We start from the raw sequence: 23,518 nt of genomic DNA on the forward strand, positions 1-23,518 counted from the left end.
GCTCGGGCGGCTGTGATCCATGTATATCTCCTCCTGCTTTCTGGCACCAATGGGCTAGCTCCTCATGGACATGTCAAAAGCACAAGAAGGCAGGCCCAAACACACGTCACCACTGTGTCTTTCTGTTGGCCACAGTTAGGCATATGGTCGACGGTGTCCGAAGTCAAAGGGTGGGGAAATGCACTTCACCCAGTAATGGGAGGAACTATAAAGTCCCATGGCAGAGAGCAAGGAGACAGGGCAAGATAAAGAATGAGGGCCAATAATGCAATCTCCTCCACTGCCAAGTCCTGGTGATCTCTTGTCTAGACTGTTTACTCATCTTCTGACTTCTTCCTTTGCTCCCCCGACTAGTGCCCCACGTCCCTTTATTGAAACTTTCCACTGCCCCTTATCACTACCAAATTGAGCTGAAGCCCCGTATAACTTGGTGCTAGTCCATTTTTCCCACTGCATCTGTTGCCATGTTTCAGAATTACTCACCACCCCCTTCCAAATGTGCTTGTTTTTTTGCACAGTTCTGTGCCTTCATAAACCATCTTCCCTCTTCCTGCAGTGGTCTCCCCCACGTTTGAAGGTTATTATGAGTGAGATGTTGTTTACCCTTCAAGGCCCAGTTCACGTGGTGCCTCCTCCAGAAAAACCTCCCCAGAAGCACTCTGGAGGAAACGTTGCTCCTTCCTTTGTCCCATGGTAGTAAATTGGAATTACATCATGCTCATATTTAACTCGTACAAATTCAAGACTACATGCTCAGCCAGAGGGGGCGGGGGTTGAACAATGCCACCTACCATTCTGGTCCATGATCATGGAAGTACTGAGATTTGACTTTGCTGTTACCTTTCATCCTTATGTTTCGGAAGCCTCTTGTAGGGTGAAAGGCACAGCCTGCTGAGTGGGGGTCTAGTGCTTACTGATGCAAGACTGTTCTTTTATAACACAAGCCATGCAGCAAGGCTGCTGTTTCATCCGGTGTTCAGCCAGAGGAACACCTATCTGGCTGCATTGTCTTGCTGCAAGTAGGACCTTCAATACTATATTGGAAATTCAAGGGACTTTAAGGGGTAATATTGTCTCTAGGTAATTTTTACTTCAGGGTGACTTTAGAATCTAACCCCTGCCTAAAATGCTACTCTACTGTATTTCCTATAGGCCCATATCAGATTGAATTTTAATTTTTTATGACTGTGTTTATGAAGTTATTTGTGGCTTATGGTTCTTCAGAGGGCTACTGCTGTGTGTGTGCAGGTTGTACACTGCACAACTCTAAGGGAGCATTACTATTCACACCAGAGTCTATGTAAACAGACTCCCATAAGACTCGATGATACGAGCTGCCTTGTCTCTCCAGTGCCTGATACATATGGATTGCTCAACAAATGTGTAAATAAATGAGTACATAAGAAAGGCAACAACAAACTGAATTAACTATTCCCAAGTGAAATAATTTAACAGAGTTGAGATGAAAATTCAGACAGGTTTTGATCCAACAAAATTGAAACTATGTTATCACAGATGAATATGATGAAATATACCTGCAAGCTCATTTGGCATGTCTTGCAAAGTTAGAAAAAGAAATTATTTATCCTGTAAATTGATTGAGGTTATTGTTCCTAGAAGCACATCACACTTCTCAAACATTATTGACTGCATGATTGACTTCTACCTAATACCCTAGTGGACATTGTGAGGCATGTGTGTGATGACAGATCTACATTCTAGGTGAATCTAGCCCCCCAAGTCACAGTAGACTTAAAGATTTCTTGATTTCCCTTGGATGAGTCATAAAGCCTGTAAAGATGCAAATAGAGCCATCTTTTAAAAGAACAAGCCTCTGATCATGTTATCTGAGAAAGTATGCTGAATATTTCTGAATTAGAAATACGCCAGTGTGGCCAGCAGACCGTTCACCCTGTGGGATAGTGTTGCCAAGTTAAATGGTCAGCTTCACCCTTGGAATTCAGTGCTTCCAGATGTTCTTTCTGCCAGAGACATCGGGAGGGTAAACAACCCGCTCAAGATGTGTGGGCTTCTGAGTGGACGTGGCCTGAGGAGAAGCCCAAAGGCAGCATTCCGCAGGCAGCCGTGGTCCCACCATGCTCCCCGAGCCCTAACCACAGCCCCAGTAAGCGGCCTCCGCAAGAACACTGGGCCTCCCGCCCCGCCTCAGCCCCATGTTCCTCCATGTCGTTCTTTCCAGCAGCAAGATGGTCATGACCAGATCAGCCCAGCATCAGTCACCCGTTGGCCGTATGCCTCCCCAGCCAGGGCTTTGTCTGTCAGCACGGCACCTAGCATGAGACATGAAGAAAGGATTCCATAAATGTTTGTGAAGTGAATGAACAAGAAAAACCAATGCAATAAGCAAATCCGAGGAGTGCAGCGGTAGAGGGACCATTTGGGGGGTAAGGCACGGCAGTTGCTTCGGGAAATATTAAATGGTATACCCTGAACGCGACAGCATCTTCTCTATTGGCCGTGTTATCCCTTCCAGATCAGTGGAGATTGACTTTCTGCTGCATAACAGGAAGTACACTCAACCTGGTGCAGTACGGGGGGTTCTCCTAGCCCTGCCCAGTTTGGGGGCTATTCCTAGCAATAATACTTCTCTCGTGTTTGGGCTGCCAGCGTTTTTGTGGGCAAACTTGGGATCTGAAAATCCTAATGATCGCGGAGTCAGTTCAGTTAGCCCTTAGCTTCTCTTCCTGTCACCGCCTTGCTTGTCATCACAGGACACTTTTAATGACATAGTCACCGTTTGTTTGTTTTTCTTGTTGTGCCCCCAGGTGAGCTTTCGGTGGAGGAGGCGCAGGACCCTTTCCTGGTTAGCATCCACATCATTGCAGACCCGGGGGAATCCCAACCCCTGCAGGAGGCCATCGACAAGGTCTTGGCTTGGATCCACCCAGACCTGCAGCTGTTCCGGGTGTCGGAAAGGCGGGCATCCCGGCGGCGGCGGAAGCCCTGGAAGGTGGCGCAGCCGGCGCTGGCCGTGGTTCTTTTCCTTCAGGAGGAGTACGGTGAGGAGCAGATCCTGCAGCTGCACCGCACGCTGCAGCGGCCGCCCTGGCGCCACCATCACACGGAGCGCGTGCCTAGCAGGTTCCTGCCCTACCTGCCCTGCAGCCAGGACTTCTTCACGCTGGCCCCCGGGACCCCGCTGTGGGCCATCCGGCCTGTGCACTACGGCAAGGAAATCGTGCGCTTCACCATCTACTGTCGCCACGACAACTACGCCGACATCCTCAAGTTCTACGAGCTGATCCTCCGGCGCAGCCCCAGCCAGAGGAAGACGGACTTCTGCATCTTCCCCATCTTCTCCAATCTGGATGTGGACATCCAGTTCTCCCTGAAAAGGCTGCCTTGTGACCAGACCCCCGTCCCCACCGATTCCTCGGTGCTGGAGTTCCGGGTCAAGGACATCGGTGAGCTCGTGCCTCTCTTGCCCAACCCCTGCAGCCCCATCAGTGAGGGCCGCTGGCAGACGGAGGACCTCGATGGGAACAAGATCCTCCTGCAGGTACCTGGGGGAAGTCTGTCTGTCTGTCTGTGTCTACCTCCCTGTCTCTTGGGGGTTGGGGAACAGAGAAACAAGCGGGTTGGCTGTGCCAGAAACCCCAGTTACCCCAGTACCTGGTAAAGAGCAATGAGTTAAGAAAAAGGAGGGATCCGTGGCCCCCTGTCTGGCTCTTAGACAAAGTCAAGGTGTCCCGACGCTGCCTAAACAGAAGAGGCATCAAGGGCTCTTTGCGTTGGTTGTTTTCACTTGGCTGCCTTGGCTGAATGCCTCAGCAAGCAACTGCCAGGTCCTCTGCGCGCCTCTTCACCTGCTGTTTGAGCCGCCATGAATGCTTGTGGCTCCCGGGGACTGCAGATGAGCTTGTAACCCAGGGACCTTGTTATTTAAGATTCCTGAATCTACTCCCTCACACTTAGGGAGTTTTTACCAGTGTATTCTTCACTTCCACAAAGGACCTTCAGGAAAACCCAGCTCTTAGAAAACTGTAGAATATATTGAGAGAAGATAGATGTCTCCTTCTTCCCTCTCGTGCCTCCCCACCATCCACCCGTCCACCCTTCTACTGCTAGGCAGTAAGTAGGTTGTTAAAATCCAGTGATCACTTAAAAAATTACTTTCTCATAAATATTCTAAGAATTAAGTGATGCCTTTGGAGTTTTTGGTTTCAGTAAGCTTGGGAAGAGGTGAATGAGTACATTTTAAGGGAATGGATGTAGTAGACTGCCCTGTTACTCTGTGGTTAATCCTTCACTCAGTTCCTGGACCCCCTTCTCCTCCCATCCTCCCAGTGGTTGCCTCACACTCTTTCAGGATCATTAATTACCGTATTCGAGAATTCAAAATTCAGCACATAGACTTAAGAATGTCCCACACCTGGCCCGACCTAATAAATGCTTTCTAAACCCAGGCTTTCTGGAATTAGCATGTAAAACAGTTCCAAGCATATAGGACTTCGGTTTTTTTGTTTTTGTTTTTGTTTTTTTTAAACATCTGGCTCGGGCATCTCCGTTTTCCCATTTGGCTACCTGGAAGGAGAAGGTTGATAGTGCATTAAGGGCCATTATCTTGAAAGGTGCTGATCGTAGTTACTGAAATCACAGGTAGTTACTCAAATCACTCAAACCACAGCTTCGTAATTTTTCTTGATTTTGACGTCAAACATCAGAACTGTAATCCACATATCACAAAATGAAGTGAGAACTTGGCACATGTCAAAAAACTGGTTAAAACTACAGCCAGGCCACTTTGCTCAAGTCAGAAAGATCTCCTCTGAGACATTTACTGTTTATAGGACACAGATAATTTTCTGATTTTCCTTTGAGCTATAAGGATAAGAAACTAAATATCAGTTTATTCAGTGAACTGAATGCTAGTTTGCATTTGCTCTATAGTCTGTTTTGAAATGTGAGAACAAAATTCTTCTGTGTTTGAAGACTCCCAATGCCGTACGCAAAATATAATGCAGTTGAATAAGTAAAAGTAAATGGAAGGATTTTGTTTATACTAAAAGACCAAAATGAATGTGATTGTTTTGAAGGCACTTCTTCTTTTTTGGCAGTAATTAGAATACTTTTTCACTCGATGCCTGTAATAACGTAAGTGAAAGAACAAAGTATAAAAGCTTGGCCTGGGCTGTGCTCAAAGGAACCAGTGAAAGAATATTTCAAAGAAGATTCACACATTTAAATGGTTATAAAATCTGTACAGGTGGAGGCTTTTGAAGTTCGAGCATTAAAGTGTGAAAAGAGTAAGAAAAAAGATTTGTATCTTGGGTCTCAAGAATGCAGGCCTTTGTTCAATATAGTAATATGTCGAGGAGGTAAATTAATGTAGACAGAAATGACTAATAGCCCCCCCATAATTCTTGATGATGGCCATTTATACAGGTTACTGGGACTGAATCACTGCAGAGAGCAACCTTCTGCTCTAGCATGAAATATGCACCTGCCTGGCTCTTTAACTTACTTTTAAGTATAAAAATTTATGTCTCAGTCTTTAGCAAAATTAAGATATTTAAGTCATGGAGAGGGACCCCGTTGAAAAAATATAATTGAAAAAATTATATTTTCAATTATAATTTTTAATATAAATGTTTTTGTTCAGTTGAGCAGAGGTATATGCTGGAACACATCTTGGTTGGTAGTTTTTAGTTGCTTGCTTAAAATATAGATTGAATTTTATTTCCTCATCCTGCCCCATGAACATTCCATATTCCAGACACCTCCTCCTCTGATTTAATTCCTCTGGAAGACAATAAAGATTAAAGGTTTTTTCTGGGGGCTACTCAGCCTTTTATAAGAATTTGGAATGTTTTTGACTAAGATCTGTTGAGATGGAAAGAAAGACTTCCTCCTCCTAAAACTCTTTCTTGGCACTGTCTGATCCGGGGAGGAAAGCAAGGAAGAGGAGGGTGGGGAGTTGCTAGCATCAGAAGTTGCCCAAGATCCCTCTGGAAAAATGCATCCCAGAAATTTGCATTAATGCTCGATGATGCTCAAGTGCAGCTTTTTGGAGTCATGGTCCATGTTCTGTGAATCTTTCCATATCCCGTAGAGCTAAATTAACATTGTGCCTTGGACCCAACAGGTTCTCTTTATATGTTTCCCTTTACTTTTTATTGAAGGATAGTATAAATAATATATGGAAAAGTGCATACATCATAAAGACACAGCTCAATGAATTTATACAAATTGAACATTTGTGTAAGCAGCACCCAGCTGAAGAAACAGAACAAAGAAACAGAAGAGAAGGCCTCTCCCCAACTTCTGTTGGGGACGCCCTTCCTGTAAATGACACCCTTCCCTTAAATGAACATATTAATTACTCTATTTTGCACAAAAGGGGGAAGAAGTACCTAGTCAAAGAAATTGGGAATGTGTGTATGTTATCCTTTTTTTGTACTTATAAGTAGATCTCACATTTTAAAAAGATTGAAGATAGCTGACAAAAAGTTTTAATAAAAATAATTAGACAGCAAAGGGACTTGAAGTAGATGGAATATATTGATAGGAAAGTCAGATGAACCAAAAGTGACATCCAAAACACATGCATTTCCCATATGGTGTCTAGAGCTAATTGGTAGCCACTAGCCACGTGTGGCCATTTAAATTTAAAATTTGAATTAATTAAAATGGAAAATTCAGTTTCCCTGTCTTACTAAATCCATTTCTAAGACATTTTCTCCATCCTACTAAACCACATGTGGCTAGTGGCTACCGTAATGGGTAGCAGAGATATAGAAAATTTCCATTACAGAAAGTTCTGTTGGACAACATTCTTCCCAGCAATAGTCCCCATATTTGACTTGAAGTTCTCTAGCAGCAGAAACAAAGTGTAAAATCATCAGCGATAGGATTTAGGGTCCATGAGGTAAAAATACACCATGTTTAAGATGCACAAGTACTCCTGGTTCTGAGTCCTGGGAGCAGTGCCCCCACATTCCCGTGTCCACAGTGGAGTCAACAGCCCACCTTCAACAGTACCTCTAGAATAACTGCACCAAGGCCTCTCAGCCTCTTTCTTATATGGTGCCTGCAGAGTGGGCCGGGCTGCCTGGCCAAGCGTGGTGCAGCAAAACCACTGCACAGAGGAAGGGTGGGCAAAACAAAGCGGTCCCCACCGCTCCCGAGGACTGGGCTTAATCCCAGAGGGAGGGATACATCCTCAGAGAATCTCCCCAGATCTGCTTTCTCTTAGGCAGGCTTTTGGTACCTAGTGAGGAATGGTGAGCTCGGCTTTCTTGTTCCCTGCCAAGTGCCTGTAATCCACCTGTGCCCTGGAGCTGGTCAGGCGAGTCACAGGTCCTGCACCTCAGCCAATCTGAGTCGCGTGCTGACATCATCTTAGAGAGCTCCCAGGAACCTGATAAGGGCCCAGGCCTCAGTGGAAGGCTACCTGCCTCCTTTGGAGGCCTGCCACGGGAATGCCATGGGCCGGGCCAAAGCTTTCCTTAAGAAATGATTTGGGGTCCCCCCAGACACACAGACAAAAGCACAGCTGAGGGCCCAAAGCTCAGTCCCACAACGAGAATGTGACTGCAGCTGTAGGCTGGGAGATGTTGAAAGCGGGTGGCTCTGCATCGTCAGAGAAACAAGGTAATTTAACAATGGCGTCTAAGTCTTTGGACGTCTCTGTCCATAGAGGATGGTCACCAGCTGTTCTTTGTGTCTGCGTAAGGCAAAAAGAGGAAATTAGTTTAAAACAAACAGATTTAAGTAAGATTTAAAAGGCAAGAAATCTGACACAGAGAATTGTTAAGGGTTGCCAGGCTCAACATCTGGGACTTTCTTCGCTGGAGAGATTTTAAGGTCTCATCCACGCCAACTAGTTTGTCTTCTTCACATAGCGTGAGGGGCTTGACTAGACAGTCCATCTCGGGATACCCGGAACACCAGCGCTGTTGAGGGCAGGGAGACAGATGCTGATGGGGATGCAATTGAGGGACTGAGTGGGCTCCAGAGACTTCGTAAAAATGTTCCACTGGGGTAAAATACACATAACAATAAAACTTAACCATCCTAACCATCTTTAAGTGTGCAGTTCAGTTAAGTACATTCACACTCTTGTGCAAACATCACCACCACCATCTCCAAGCTCCAGCACTCTTTCCATCTTGCAAAACTGAAACTCTACCCGTTAAACAACCCCCACTTCCCCCACCCCCAGCCCCTGGCAACCAGCACTCCGCTTTTTGTCTCAAATGAGTTTGACTGCTCTAGGTAGCTCACATAAGTGGAATCATACAGTATTTGTCTTTCCATAACTGTCTTATTTCACTCAGCATAATGTCCTCAAGGTTCATCCATGTGTTAGCACAGGTCAGGATTTCCTTCCTTCCTAAGTCTAATATTCCATTTAAGAATATACCGCATTTTGTTTATCCACTCATCTGTTGATGGACACTGGAGTTGCGTCCCCCTTTGGGCTATTGTGAATAATGCTGCTATGAATATGGGTGTACAAATATCTGTTGGAGTTCCTACTTTTATTTCTTTCAGGCATGTACCCAGAAGTGCAATTGCCAGGTCCGATGGTAATTTTGTGTTTGATTTTTTGTGGGGAGGAACTACCATACTGTTTTCCGTAGCGACTGTACCGTTTTCTACTTCCGCCAACAATGCACAGGGTGAGACTCATTTTTTAAGAAAGCAGAGAAAGGCTTGCTCTTTGTGAGGCTACGGCACATCATTCTTCTACTCTATGAGGTTGGAAAGAACAGAGCAAACATTGAAGTGAGGCTTGTTTTATTATGATTCACCCCATGCACTCCAGAACTAGACTCTACAGCAGAAATTTTGAACCTCCCGTCCTTGGACCCCAAGCACAGTTTGTGTGCATGTGTTTATGTGCATCAGATCTCTTTCAAGATTAAGACTCTCCAGAGGCTTCTCGTGGCTCTTGCAGTTCCTTCCAGATCTTCACCAAGGCCTAAGGCTTTATATTAGCTGGCCACTACTTAACCTCTCAAGCTTTATCCCCCACTTCCCTCCCGTCTTGCTCCTTATGCCTTCCACATTGGCCTACTTTCTGTTCCTCAGATGTAGCAAGCTCACTCCTGCCTCAGGACCTTTGCACCTACTGTTCTGTCCACCTGGAATGATCTCCTCCAAGATCGTCACATGGCAAGTTCCTTCTCATCATTTGGGTTTCAGAGACGCCTTCTCTGTCTGCTCCACTTAAAGTAGCTCCCTTTCTCTGACTCGGCACTCCCTATTATATTATCTTTTTTTCTTTTTTCACTTACTACTATCCAAAATTATTTTGTACATGTATCTGTTTTCTTGTATATTATCTGTCTCTACTACTAGATTGTCAAATGAATGAATGAATGAATTTGAGGTTAGGGAAGAGGGCCTAGAGCCATGAATCTCAAATGGGTGCATAACCACCCTATAACCTCTTATGTCTGGGTTGTGATCCCATGTTGAAGGAAGAAACTTTGGCCAACATTTACTGGACAACCCCTCTGTACCAACACTGTCCCTCCCTACTCCCTTCAGCAGCTCACCATCCAGTGGAGGCAGCAGTCATGCAAACCAAAAAATCCAGCAGAATGTTCCAGGTGCTGTGATTTAAAGTACTCCTACAGGGCAGTGCGTGGCACAGGCTTTGCAGTCAGATGTATTGGGGTTGGACCCTAACTCTCTTACTTACTAGCTGAGTGTCACTAGGCATGTGACATTACATTGCTGAGACTGTTTTCTAATCTGAACAGTTAGGATGCTAATTCTTGCCTTGCAGAGTTACTCAGACACATAGAAAGAATGCCTTTGAGGTGCCACCCAGCACCCATGAACCAGGGAACGGTAGCTGTCGTTACACAAAGGGTGGGTTGGTTGATGCTGGCCAGGGGCCACAGGGTCACGAGAGGCTTCTTAGCAGAACAGATGCCTGAGCTGAGCTGAGGGTGGCCATGGGTCTGGGATATCCAGGGGAGCCCCAGGACAGCAACAGGCACAAAGGCCCAGGCAGAGCTGCTGGACCCCGGGGCAGCGGTCGGGGTTCTGCGCTGCCATCAGAGGGCAGGGGGGCATCTGGGGAGAAACCAACACAAGAAAAGGCAAAGTAGGGGCGCCTGGGTAGCTCAGTTGGTTAAGCGTCTGCCTTCGGCTCAGGTCATGATCCCAGGGTCCCGGGATCAAGCCCCGCATTGGGCTCCCTGTTCAGCGGGAAGCCTGCTTCTCCCTCTCCCCTTCACCACGCTTGTGCTGTCTCTCTCTCTCACTCTTGCTCTCTCTCAAATAAATAGATAAAATCATAAAAAAAAAAAAAAAAAAAAAAAGACAAACCATTCTTCGGATGCTTAGGACAAAAACGCCAGAGTCATTTTGAGGTTTTCCCGTGTTTATTCCACTTGCAGAATGCACACAGAATCTGCACGCTTCTCGCCACCGCCGCCTCCGCCACTGGCCACTGGTGTTGCCCCAGGAGCCCCTGAGCGGCTCTTTATTTCTGCAGCCCATTCTCCACTGCACAGCTGGAGGGCCCTTCAAAGCATAACTGAGACCTGCACCTCCTCGGCCCAGAGCCCGGGGGGCTGCCCGTCCCGTCCCACGTACAATATGAGCTGCTTCCCCGGGTGGCCGGCAGGCCCGGTGCTGCGCTGTTCTCGCCTCTCCCGCCTCACTCTGCCCAGCCCCCTGCCTCGCTGTCCACCCTTCAGAATGCCCTGGGCCTCTCTGTCCCCTCTGCCTGGGCCACTACCGCCCTCCCCCACCCCGAACCCAGTGGCCACGTGGCTGCTCCCGCAGGCCCCTCGGGTCTCCACTCCGTGTGCCCTCACGAGCAAGCCTGCCCGGCCACCCTGTCCCCTGTGCTCTCACGCGCAGACGCACCAGCAGCCCTGCTCCCGGCCCTGCTTGCTCTTCCTCCTTTTAGCATGCTCTATGTTGACTCAACGTAAGCACCTTGAGGGCAGAAACTCTATCTGATTTGCCCACTGGTGTATCCCTCGTGCCCCGAATAGTGTCTGGCACAGATCCAACACTTGGTGTTCGAATGCATAAAAGAAGGAAAGACGGAAGGGGGGAGAAGGGGGAGACTTGGGATGGTTTCGGGCCTGCCCAGTGGAGGCAGACTGAGCAACAGAAAGCCTGGGCACGGCTGCTAGGAGGAGACGGAGGACAAGGAGGGATGCAGAGTGAACAGGACCCAGAGGAGGAGATCGGGCTGGGAGGCGCAGAGGGGAGCACTTGCTGGGCCGTGGTATATGCTGGCCTACTCCAGTGGGACTTGAGCCACGGAACACTGGGCAGAGGGCAAAGAGGAAGTGTGGATGGCCTCCCCTGGCCTCTCCCTGCCCCTCATGCCAGGGCCCGCTTCTCTTCCATACAGAGAACAGCAGTCATGCTGACAGGAGCCCCGCTGCCCCTCCATCAGGCCATGGGAGCGGCCTTCTCCGAGGGGAGCCTGGAAGAGGAAGGGAGGGCCCAGCCAACGTCTCTGGGAAAGCCAAAAGACACACACAGCAGTAGTATGGCGCCTCTGCTCCTAGCTCCCAGAAACAGGAGCAGACCATCTCCAGTTGGTCAGCTTTTTGCCTGGGTATGAGCTGACAGGGAAGAATTTAGCCAAGAAGTAATCATGATGTGATCATAAATATCAATTGCTCGCTTAGAAGGTGCTACTGGGGCTAACTGCACTCCAGTACCTTACTTCACCCTCTTGGCATTTCTACCAAAGGGGACCATATGTACCCCGACGCTGCAGATGCACACCCTGAGATTTAGATCTGGTAACTGCCACTCCCAGTTATTACCAGCAACAGATGGGGGGGTGGGAGTTGGGTCAGGGGCTGGCAATGATCCTAGACACATCTCACTCATGAGTGCATGTTGGTTGTGCTGTCCCCTGTCCTTTTCTGAGGGACCCGGTAGGGGCCTAGACATTCCCTCTGCCAGTGCTTCTCAAACTTCAGCAGGCATGAAAATCGCAGATTCCTGGGGCCCGCCTGCAGAGATGCTGGTCCAGGAGGTGCAGGACGGGGCCTGAATCCTGCATTTCCGGCCAGCTCCCAGTGCTGCTGCCGGTCACTCTCTCTGCACCTTCACCAGGCACAGTATATTCTCAGGCGGGACTACCCAGTTGTTGCTTCACGTTTGATTACCGCTGCCCGGGGCACGTTCACCTTTTAAAGTGTATTATAATTATACTTAAGAGCAGGCTTGGGATAGAACATCAAGAGCACAAGTTACAAGTTGGTGGTGATCATTTCCCAGTATACATGTATTGAATCATTCATTATGTCATACAACTGAAATTAATATAACGTTACATGTCAGCTATATATCAATTTTTTTAAAAAGGGGGGAAAAAGTCAAGTCACAGGAAGTGTCTAGAAGGTGAACAGAGCTTCCTAAAACTGTTTTTGTTTTGTTTTGTATTCATCTGAATGGAATTGCTATTGTACTTTTTGCCTCTTTATTTTTTTTTAAATTTTATTATGTTATGTTAATCACCATACATTACATGATTAGTTTTTGATGTGGTGTTCCATGATTCATTGTTTGCGTATAACACCCAGTGCGCCACTCAGTACGTGCCCTCTTTAATACCCATCACCAGGCTAACCCATCCTCCCCCCCCCCAGAACCCTCAGTTTGTTTCTCAGAGTCCATAGTCTCTCATGGTTCGTCTCCCCATCCAATTTCCCCCCTTCATTTTTCCCTGCCTGCTATCTTCTTCTTCTTTTTTTTTTTTTTAAACATATAATGTATTATTTGTTTCAGAGGTACAGGTCTGTGATTCAACAGTCTTACAATTACACGGTGCTCACCATAGCACATACCCTCCCCAATGTCTATCACCCAGCCACCCCATCCCTCCCACCCCCCACCACTCCAGCAACCCTCAGTTTGTTTCCTGAAATTAAGAATTCCTCATATCAGTGAGATCATATGATACATGTCTTTCTCTGATTGACTTATTTCGCTCAGCATAATACCCTCCAGTTCCATCCAAGTTGTTGCAAATGGCAAGATTTCATTCCTTTTGATGGCTGCATAATATTCCATTGTATATATATACCACATCTTCTTTATCCATTCATCTCTCGATGGACATCTTGGATCTTTCCATAGTTTTGCTATTGTGGACATTGCTGCTATAAACATCGGGGCGCACGTACCCCTTCGGATCCCTACATTTGTATCCTTGGGGTAAATACCCAGTAGTGTAATTGCTGGGTCATAGGGTAGCTCTATTTTCAACTTTTTGAGGAACCTCCATACTGTTTTCCAGAGTGGCTGCACCAGCTTGCATTCCCACCAACAGTGTAGGAGGGTTCCCCTTTTTCCGCATCCCCGCCAACATCTGTCATTTGCTGACTTGTTAATTTTAGCCATTCTGACTGGTGTGAGGTGGTATCTCATTGAGGTTTTGATTTGGATTTCCCTGATGCCGAGCGATGTTGAGCACTTTTTAGTGTGTCTATTGGCCATTTGGATGTCTTCTTTGAAAAAACGTCTGTTCATGTCTTCTGCCCATTTCTTGATTGGATCATTTGTTCCTTGGGTGTTGAGTTTAATAAGTTCTTAATAGATTTTGGATACTAGCCCTTTATCTGATATGTCATTTGCAAATATCTTCTCCCATTCTGTCGGTTGTCTTTTGGTTTTGTTGACTATTTCTTTTGATGTGCAGAAGCTTTTTATCTTGATGAAGACCCGATAGTTCATTTTTGCCTTTGCTTCCCTTGCCTTTGGCGATGTTTCTAGGAAGAAGTTGCTGCGGCTGAGGTCGAAGAGGTTGCTGCATGTGTTCTCCATTAGGATTTTGATGGACTCCTGTCTCACATTTAGGTCTTTCAACCATTTTGAGTTTGTTTTTGTGTGTGGTGTAAGGAAATGGTCCAGTTTCATTCTTCTGCATGTGGCTGTCCAATTTTCCCAACACCATTTGTTGAAGAGATTGTCTTTTTTCCACTGGACATTCTTTCCTGTTTTGTCAAAGATTAGTTGACCATAGAGTTGAGGGTCCATTTCTGGGCACTCTGTTCTGTTCCATTGATCTATGTGTCTGTTTTTGCACCAGTATCATACTGTCTTGATAATTACAGCTTTGTAATAGAGCTTGAAGTCCAGAATTGTGATGCCGCCAGCTTTGGTTTTCTTTTTCAACATTCCTCTGGCATTCGGGGTCTTTTCTGATTCCATACAAATTTTAGGATTATTTCTTCCATTGCTTTGAAGAAAGTTGATGGTATTTTGATAGGGATTGCATTGAATGTGTAGATTCTCTAGGTAACATTGACATCTTCACAATATTTGTTCTTCCAATCCATGAGCATGGAACGTTTTTCCATTTCCAATTTCCATTTCCATTTCATTTTGTCTTCCTCAATTTCTTTCATGAGTATTTTACAGTTTTCTGAGTACAGATTCTTTGCCTCTTTGGTTAGATTTATTTCTAGATATCTTATGGTTTTGGGTGCAGTTGCAAATGGGATCGACTCCTCAATTTCTCTTTCTTCTGTCTTGTTGGTGTATAGGAATGCCACTGATTTCTGTGCATTGATTTTATATCCTGCCACTTTACTGAATTCCTCTATGAGTTCTAGGAGTTTTGGGGTGGAGTCTTTTGAGTTTTCCACATAAAGTATCATATCATCTGCAAAGAGTGAGAGTTTGACTTCTTCTTTGCCGATTCGGATGCCTTTGATTTCTTTTTGTTGTCTGATTGCTATGGCTAGGACTTCTAGTACTATGTTGAATAGCAGTGGTGATAGTGGACATCCCTGCCGTGTTCCTGACCTTAGGGGGAAAGCTCTCAGTTTTTCCCCATTGAGAATGATATTCGCTGTGGGTTTTTCATAGATGGCTTTTATGATATTGAGGTATGTACCCTCTATCCCTATACTCTGAAGAGTTTTGATCAAGAAAGGATGCTGTACTTTGTCAAATGCTTTTTCTGCATCTGTTAAGAGGATCATATGGTTCTTGTTCTTTCTTTTATTAATGTATTGTTTCACATTGATTGATTTGTGGATATTGAACCAACCTTGCAGCCCAGGGATAAATCCCACTTGGTCATGGTGAATAATCCTTTTAATGTACTGTTGGATCCTATTGGCTAGTATTTTGGTGAGAATTTTTGCATCCATTTTCATCAAGGATATTGGTCTGTAATTCTCCTTTTTGATGGGGTCTTTTTCTGGTTTGGGGATCAAGGTAATGGCGGCCTCATAAAACAAGTTTGGAAGTTTTCCTTCCATTTCTATTTTTTGGAACAGTTTCAGAAGAATAGGTATTAATTCTTCTTTAAATGTTTGGTAGAATTCCCCTGGGAAGCCATCTGGCCCTGGGCTTTTGTTTGTTAGGAGATTTTTGATTACTGCTTCAGTGTCCTTAATGGTTATAGATCTGTTCAGGTTTTCTATTTCTTCCTGGTTCAGTTTTGCTGGTTGATACATCTCTAGGAATGTATCCATTTCTTCCAGATTATCTAATTTGCTGGCATATCGTTGCTCATAATATGTTCTTAGAATTGTTTCTATTTTTTTGGTGTTGGTTGTGATCTCTCCTCTTTCATTCATGATTTTATTTATTTTGGGTCCTTTCTCTTTTCTTTTTCATAAGTCTGGCCAGGGGTTTATCAATCTTAATTTTTCAAAGAACCAGCTCCTAGTTTCGTTGATCTGTTCTGTTCTTTTGGTTTCTATTTCATTGATTTCTGCTCTGATCTTTATTATTTCTCTTCTCCTGCTGGGTTTAGACTTTATTTGCTGTTCTTTCTCCAGGTCCTTTAGGTGTAGGATTAGGTTGTGTATTTGAGACCTTTCTTGTTTCTGGAGAAAGGTTTGTATTGCTATATACTTTCCTCTTAGATCCGCCTTTGCTGCATCCCAAAGATTTTGAACAGTTGTGTTTTCATTTTCATTTGTTTCCATGAATATTTTCAATTCTTCTTTAATTTCCAGGTTGACCCATTCATTCTTCTGTAGGATGCTCTTTAGCCTCCATGTATTTGAGTTCTTTCCGACTTTCCTCTTGTGATTGAGTTCTAGTTTCAAAGCACTGTGTTCTGAAAATATGCAGGGAATGATCCCAGTCTTTTGGTACCGGTTGAGACCTGATTTGTGACCTAGGATGTGATCTATTCTGGAGAATGTTCCATGGGCACTAGAGAAGAATGTGTATTCTGTTGCTTTGGGATGGAATGTTCTGAATATATCTGTGAAGTCCATTTGGTCCAGTGTGTCATTTAAAGTCTTTATTTCCTTGTTGATCTTTTGCTTAGATGATCTGTCCATTTCAGCAAGGGGGCTGTTAAAGTCCCCCACTATTACTGTATTGTTGTCCATGTGTTTCTTTGCTTTTGTTATTAATTAGCTTATATAATTGGCTGCTCCCATGTTAGGGGCATAGATATAGTTGTTAGATCTTCTTGTTGGATAGACCCTTTAAGTATGACATAGTGTCCTTCTTCATCTCTTATTATAGTCTTTGGTTTAAAATCTAATTTGTCTGATATAAGGATTGCCACCCCAGCTTTCTTTTGGTGTCCATTAGCATGGTAAATGGTTTTCCACCCCCTCACTTTCAATCTGGGGGTGTCTTTGGATCTAAAATGAGTCTCTTGCAGACAGCGTATTGATGGGTCTTGTTTTTTATCCAATCTGATAGCCTGTGCCTTTTGATTGGGGCATTTAGCCCATTTGTATTCAGGGTAACTATTGAAAGATATGAATTTAGTGCCATTGTATTGCCTGTAAGGTGACTGTTACTGTATATTGTCTGTGTTCCTTTCTGGTCTATGTTACTTTTAGGCTCTCTCTTTGCTTAGCGGACCCCTTTCAATATTTCTTGTAGGGCTGGTTTCGTGTTTACAGATTCCTTTAGTTTTTGTTTGTCCTGGAAGCTTTTTATCGCTCCTTCTATTTTCAGTGACAGCCTAGATGGATATAGTATCCTTGGCTGCATATTTTTCTCATTTAGTGCTCTGAATATATCATGCCAGTCCTTTCTGGCCTGCCAGGTCTCTGTGGATAGGTCTGTTGCCAATCTAATGTTTCTACCATTGTAGGTTACAGATCTCTTCTCCTGAGCTGCTTTCAGGATTTTCTCTTTGTCTCTGAGACTCATAAGTTTTACTATTAGATGTTGGGGTGTTGATCTATTTTTATTGATTTTCTGGGGGGGTTCTCTGTGCCTCCTGGATTTTGATGCCTGTTTCCTTCCCCAAATTAGGGAAGTTGTCTGCTATAATTTGCTCCAATATACCTTCTGTCCCTCTCTCTTTCTTCTTCTTCTGGGATCCCAATTATTCTAATGCTGTTTCATCTAATGGTATCACTTACCTCTCGAATTCTGCCCTCGTGATCCAGTAGTTGTTTATCTCTCTTTTTCTCAGCTTCTTTATTTTCCATCATTTGGTCTTCTATATCACTGATTCTCTCTTCTGCCTCATTTATCCCAGCAGTTACAGCCTCCATTTTTGATTGTACCTTATTAATAGCCTTTTTTATTTCGGCTTGGTTAGATTTTAGTTCTTTTATTTCTCCAGAGAGGGTTTCTCTGATATCTTCCATGCTTTTTTCAAGCCCAGCTAGTATCTTTAAAATCGTCATTCTGAACTCTAGTTCTGACATCTTACTAATGTCTGTATTGATTAGGTCCCTGGCAGTCGGTACTGTCTCTTGTGCTTTTTTCTTGAGGTGACTTTTTCCGTCTTGTCATTTTGTCCAGAGGGGACTAGATGAATGAGAGAACAAAATGCTAACAGGGTAACAACAACCCCAGAAAAATATACACTAAACAAATCAGAGGAGACCTGAAACCGGGGGAAAAGAAAGGGAAAGAAAGAAAAAAGATTAAAAAAAAACAAAAACAAACAAAAAACAGAATATGATCAAATATGATCAGGCTGGTGCATAGATCAGTGCCACACACTAGGTTTGGGCATATTTTGGTCTGTTAGAAGAAAGTGCTTCCCAAAATTTTAAAGAAAGAGAAACTTATATATGTACAAAAATAAGGGTAAATATGATGAAGGGTGGAATATGACTGTAAAGATGAAAATTATAAAAGATTTTATAAAAGGAATTGATTAAAAGTTGGTTGAAAAAAGAAAGAAGAGGATTTAAAAAAAAAAAAGGAGAGAATGTGATCAGGCAGGAGACTAGAACAAAGCCATACACTAGAGATTTTGGGTATATTTTGGTCTATTGGAAGAAACTGTAAACCAAAATTTTAAAGAGAGAACAACTTATATATATATACCATAAATGAGGTTTTAACTACTATGAAAGGATAGATTATGATTCTAAATATGAAAAATAAAAAAGATTTTTTAAAAAGGGGATTGATAAGATGTTGGTTGAAAAAGGGAAAAAGAAAAATTCAAAAAAAGGAAAATTCAAAAAATTAACTTTGAAAGACTAAAGAATCATGGTAAAAAAAGCCATGGATTCTATGTGCAGTATTCCCCTAGTGCTGGAGTTCTGCCGTTCTCACTGATCGGTAAACTTGGTCTTGGCTGGCTGTTCTTGCTGATCTCTTGGGGGAGGGGCCTGTTGCCCGGGTTCCCAAATGTCTTTTTTTTTTTTTTTAAGATTTTATTTACTTAAGAGAGGGAGAGAGAATGAGAGAGTGCGAGAGGGGGGAGGGTCAGAGGGAGAAGCAGACTCCCCTTTGAGCAGGGAGCCTGATTTGGGACTCGATCCTGGGACTCCAGGATCATGACCTGAGCCGAAGGCAGTCGCTTAACCAGCTGAGCCACCCAGGCACCCCCAAATGTCTTTGCCGGAGGCGGAATTGCCCCACCCTTGCCGTCTGGGCTAAGTAATCTGCTCGGGTTTGCTCTCGGGAGCTTTTGTTCCCTGCAAGCTTTCCCTACAGCTTTGGAGGCCGAGAGTGAAAATGGCGGCCTCCCTATCTCCATCCCAGAGAAGCAGAGAACGTGGGGCCCAGCTCCTCAGTGCGCCCCCAGAGAAAAGCAGTCAATCACTCCCGTCTCCCTGGTCTCCGGCCGCACTCCGTGCTCACCTGGCCTGTGACCAAGCATTTCTATGTCTGGTACCCGACCCCATGTGGAATCTCCAAACCCAACAGATCCCTGCGGTGCACTCCCACACCGCTCCCCCCGGGAGGAGGAAGGGGAGTCTCCCCGGATCTGCTGCTTGTTGGGTCCCTGCTGGAGGAGCAGTGGCCTGACTGTGCCCTGGATCACGGTTTATGGCAACCCCGAGCTGAGAGCCCGCTCCTCAGCTCTGTCTCTGCAGCCGGCTTCCCCGCTCTGATACCTGGAGCTCTGCCGCACTCAGGCACCCCCGGTCTTTCTGTGCCCCAACGGTCCTGAGACCACACTGTCCCAGCGAGGGTTCCACCCCCCAGCTTAGCCACTGGAGCGACGTCCCTTGGCGGAGCCAACTTCTAAAAGTTCTGATTTTGTGCTCCGCGGCTCTTTCACTTGCCAGTAGCAGCCAACAGAGGCCCCCTCCCCGCCGTCTATCTTCCCGAATATTGCCTCAGATTCCCTTCTCTGCACATTCTACCTTCCAGAAAGTGGTCGCTTTTCTGTTCAGAGAGTTGTTGCTATTCTTTTCTTCGATTTCCTGTTGAGTGCGTAGGTGTTCAGAATGGTTTGATCCCTATCCAGCTGAATTCCTGGGACCAGACGAAATTTAGGTCTCCTACTCCTCCACCGTCTTGCTCCTCCCCCTCACTTTTTGCCTCTTTAAAGAAAAGTGATTTTTTTACTCCCCACCAGTGACCAGAAACCCACTGGAGTCCATTTGTTTGTTGAACGTATTTCCTTTTTTATTTTGTTTTATTGAAATACAGTTGACATATTAGTTTCAGGTGTACAACATAATGATTCAACATTTATACGTATTATGAAGTGATCCCCATGATATATCTAGCTACAATCTATCACCATACAGAGTTGTTATAATATTATTAACTATATTCCCTGTGCATGTCCATGTTTTATTTATTGTATAATTGGAAACTTGTGCCTTTGAATCCTCTTCTGCGATTTCATCCATTCCCTACTTCCCTTCCCCCTGGCAACCACCAGATTGTTTTCTGCATCTATGAGTCCATTTCTGTTTTGTTTTGTTTATTAGATCCCACACCTAAGTGAAATCATACAGTACTTGTCCTTCTTTGTCTGACTTATTTACCATAATACCCTCTATGTCCATCCGTGTTGTTGCAAATGGCAAGACTGCATTATTTATCTATGGCTGGGTAATATTTCAATGTGTGTGTGTGTACGTACACATCACATCTATATCCATTCATCTATTGATGAACACATGGGCTGCTTCCATATCTTGGCTACTGTAAAAACTGTTGCTATAAATATAGCCGTGAATATATCTTTTGGAATTAGTGTTTTTGCTTTCTTCAGATGAACACCCAGAAGTGGAATTGCTAGATCATAGGGTAGTTCTATTTTTAATTATTTGAGGAATCTTCATCCTGTTTTCTGTGGTGGCTGCACCAGTTTGCATTCCCACCAAGAGTGCACGAGGGTTTCCCTTTCTCCACATCCTCATTAACACTTGTTATTTCTTGTCTTTTTGAAAATAGCCATTCTGACAGGTATGAGGTGATCTCTAATTGTGGTTTTGATTTGCATTTCCCTGATGATGAGTGATGTCGAGCATCTTTTCATGTGTCTGTTGGCCATCTGGACGCCGCCTTTGGAGAAGTGTTTATTCGGGTCCTTTGCCCATTTTTTAAATTGGATTGTTTGTTGTTTTGATGCTGAGTTGTATGAGTTATTTATATATTTGGGGTATTAATCCTTTGTCAGACATATGATTTGAAAGATCATCTCCCATTTAGTAGGTTGCCTTTTCATTTTGTGGATGGGTTTCCTCCACTGTGCAAAACCTAAAACTTTTTATCCTGTTCCGAGTGCTAAGCCTGATGTCCATTGCACAGCAGCTACTCAGTAGACATTAGTCTGTCCCTCCTCCCCCTTGGTCTCTAATATTTTCAGGGTAGAGGAGCAGTGACCCAGGGGGCAAGGCATCCACTCATGGAAGTGGGAAGACATCATGTAAACAGGAGGCCATCGGGCGTGTCAATTTGGTATACTTGCAAGGTTTGTGGCTCCTAGTCCAGGCTCTGAAGAAAATTGCTGTTTTCCATCAACCACAGTGCCTATCCTGGGTTATCTTATCTGTACAGACTACCCAGAGTGGTTGAAAGTCTCCCCAGAAAATCCTTTCCCAGAGCATCGTCTGGGTTTGGCATTCCTGCAGAATGTGTAAGTGACATCATAGCTCTTTCAGGCCTGGAAGGAAGAGTAATTTTTTTTTTTTAGGGGCGGAAAAAAAGCAAACTGTGATCATAGGCCTTGGCAAGACTTAGAAGCAGATCTCGGAGGCAGAGGAAGGAAAATGAGGAATCTTAAGCATGTTTTCTGCTCTTAATCTCAGAGCAGCTTTCCCCTTGGCCTCCCTGTCTCACTCAATTTATGTAATGGTCTGCCCAGGGCTCTGCTACCAAAGGAGTCAGGTTTGGTGGTAGATATGCAAGAAAGTGCTGCTGTTTCCACATGTGACAAACAGCTCCCGGTAGGCAGGGCTGGTCCCCTGCAGGTCAACCACATTGTGTCTGGAAGTAAACTGCAAGAGAAGTGGACAGTCCCTCACTCTCGGGAGCTGTTTGAGTTAGCAAACGCTTTGAGTGTCTCCTCTCAACTACATACGATACTGGAGATGGGCAAGATGACCAGGAGAGTCCCTGTGCCCCAAGTTCACAGCTGGTCCAGACCATTCCATGGAGTATGATGTGTGCAAGCATGGTGCAGCCAAGTGGGGTGTGGTGGGTGTGCTCCAGAGCAGCACCTCCCTCTGGGGCCAGGCACAACAGGACCCTAGCCAATGCCTTCTGGGAGCCAGCAGCTAGGCGTCTGAGCTGTAGATCTCACAGATCTAGAGCAAATCCTGTTTGCCTGGTGATATGACAGCTCTGTTGGGTTGGCCTTAAAACACCTACTTTAGTCTCCACTGAATTTTCCTCCTGTGTTAATATACTTTTTGTTATCTTCCAATTAGCCATTCTTTGATGTTTTCATATTTTCTAATTTTTATTGGAAAGCAATGAAACCAAATGACCCAAATTTTGTTTTGGAAATTAAAATTTTTAATTTAAATTTTAGTGAACATGCGGTGCAATATTGGTTTTTGGAGTACAATTCAGTAATTCATCACTTACATACAACACCCAGTGCTCATCACAACAAATGCCCTCCTTAATGCCCATCCCCCATCTAGCGCCTCCCCCACCCATCTCCCTCCATCAACCCTCAGTTTGCTCTCTGTTGTTAAGAGTCTCTTATGGCTTGTATCCCTCTCTTTTTCTCTTTTCCCCTTCCCATATGTTCATCTGTTTTGTTTCTTAAATTCCACATATGAGTGAGATCATATGGTATTTGTCTTTCTCTGACTGACTGAGTTCACTTAGCATAATACACTCTAGTTCCATCCACATCGTTGCAAATGGCAAGATTTCATTCTTTTTGATGGCTGAGTAATAATCCATTGTGTATATATACCACATCTTTATCCATTCATCTGTTGATGAACATTTGGGCTCTCTCCATAGTTTGGCTATTGTAGATAATGCTGCCATAAACATCAGGGTGCATGTACCCCTTCAAATCTATACATTTGTATTCTTTGGGTAAATACCTACTAGTGCAGTTGCTGGACCATAGGGTAGTTCTATTTTTAACTTTTTGAGGAATCTCCATACTGTTTTCCAGAGTGGCTGCACCAGCTTGCATTCCCACCAGCAGTCTAAGAGGGTTCCCCTTTCTCTGCATCCTCACCAACACCTGTTATTTCTTTGCTGTTAATTTTAACCACTCTCACAGGTGTGAGGTGATAGCTCACTGTGGTTTTGATTTGCATTTCCCTAAGGATGGGTGATGTTGAGCATCTTTTCATGTGTCTGTCAGCCATCTGGATGTCTTTGGAAAAGTGTCTATTCATGTCTTCTGCCCATTTCTTAACTGGATCATTTGGGGTTTTTTGGGTGTTGAGTTTGATAAGTTCTTTATAGATTTTGGATACAGAAGTGAGAATTTTTTTTAACAACCCTGTTAATGCTACCATAACAGAGCATTTTAGTACATTTTCTTTCAGTTTTCGGTTTTTGTTTTGTTTTGTCTTTGGTCATGTAAGCAGTATATGTCAGTTTTCTTTAAAAACATGTTCTGTTTACTTTTTCTTTCTCACCTATCCCCCAAAAAATGTCAGAAAGGAACCTTTTGCTAAAAGGCTTCAGACCTTTTGGTTAGTTTTCTCTTTCTCACCTCCAGCCTTTTATCCAACAAAATGGAAATTTCAAACATTACGTTAAGGAACTTTCTCCCTGATTCTTGGCCTCAGCCAAGAGAATGAGCCCCTGGGCCCTCTGAAGCTTTATGCGCGGGGAATTTCTGTCCCTGTCTTTGTACTCATATGCAGCTCTGCCACCCAAGATGTCTCGGTTCCACTAGTTTGGCTATTTGTCACCTCAGAGGCGTCCCTTCCTT

General features: G+C 44.5%; 1 protein-coding gene across 1 annotated transcript in view; it reads left to right on the forward strand.

Moving 5' to 3' along the window:
- Positions 1–23,518, forward strand: part of FAM124A (family with sequence similarity 124 member A) — a 114,169-nt gene that overhangs the window by 24,010 nt on the left and 66,641 nt on the right. The window contains exon 3 of the mRNA XM_021689448.1: positions 2,787–3,520. Within this exon, the coding sequence (XP_021545123.1) occupies positions 2,787–3,520 (734 nt within the window). The remainder of the gene's footprint in view (positions 1–2,786; positions 3,521–23,518) is intronic.

Source organism: Neomonachus schauinslandi, chromosome 3 (genome assembly GCF_002201575.2).
Source record: "Neomonachus schauinslandi chromosome 3, ASM220157v2, whole genome shotgun sequence".
Lineage (NCBI taxonomy): Eukaryota > Metazoa > Chordata > Mammalia > Carnivora > Phocidae > Neomonachus > Neomonachus schauinslandi.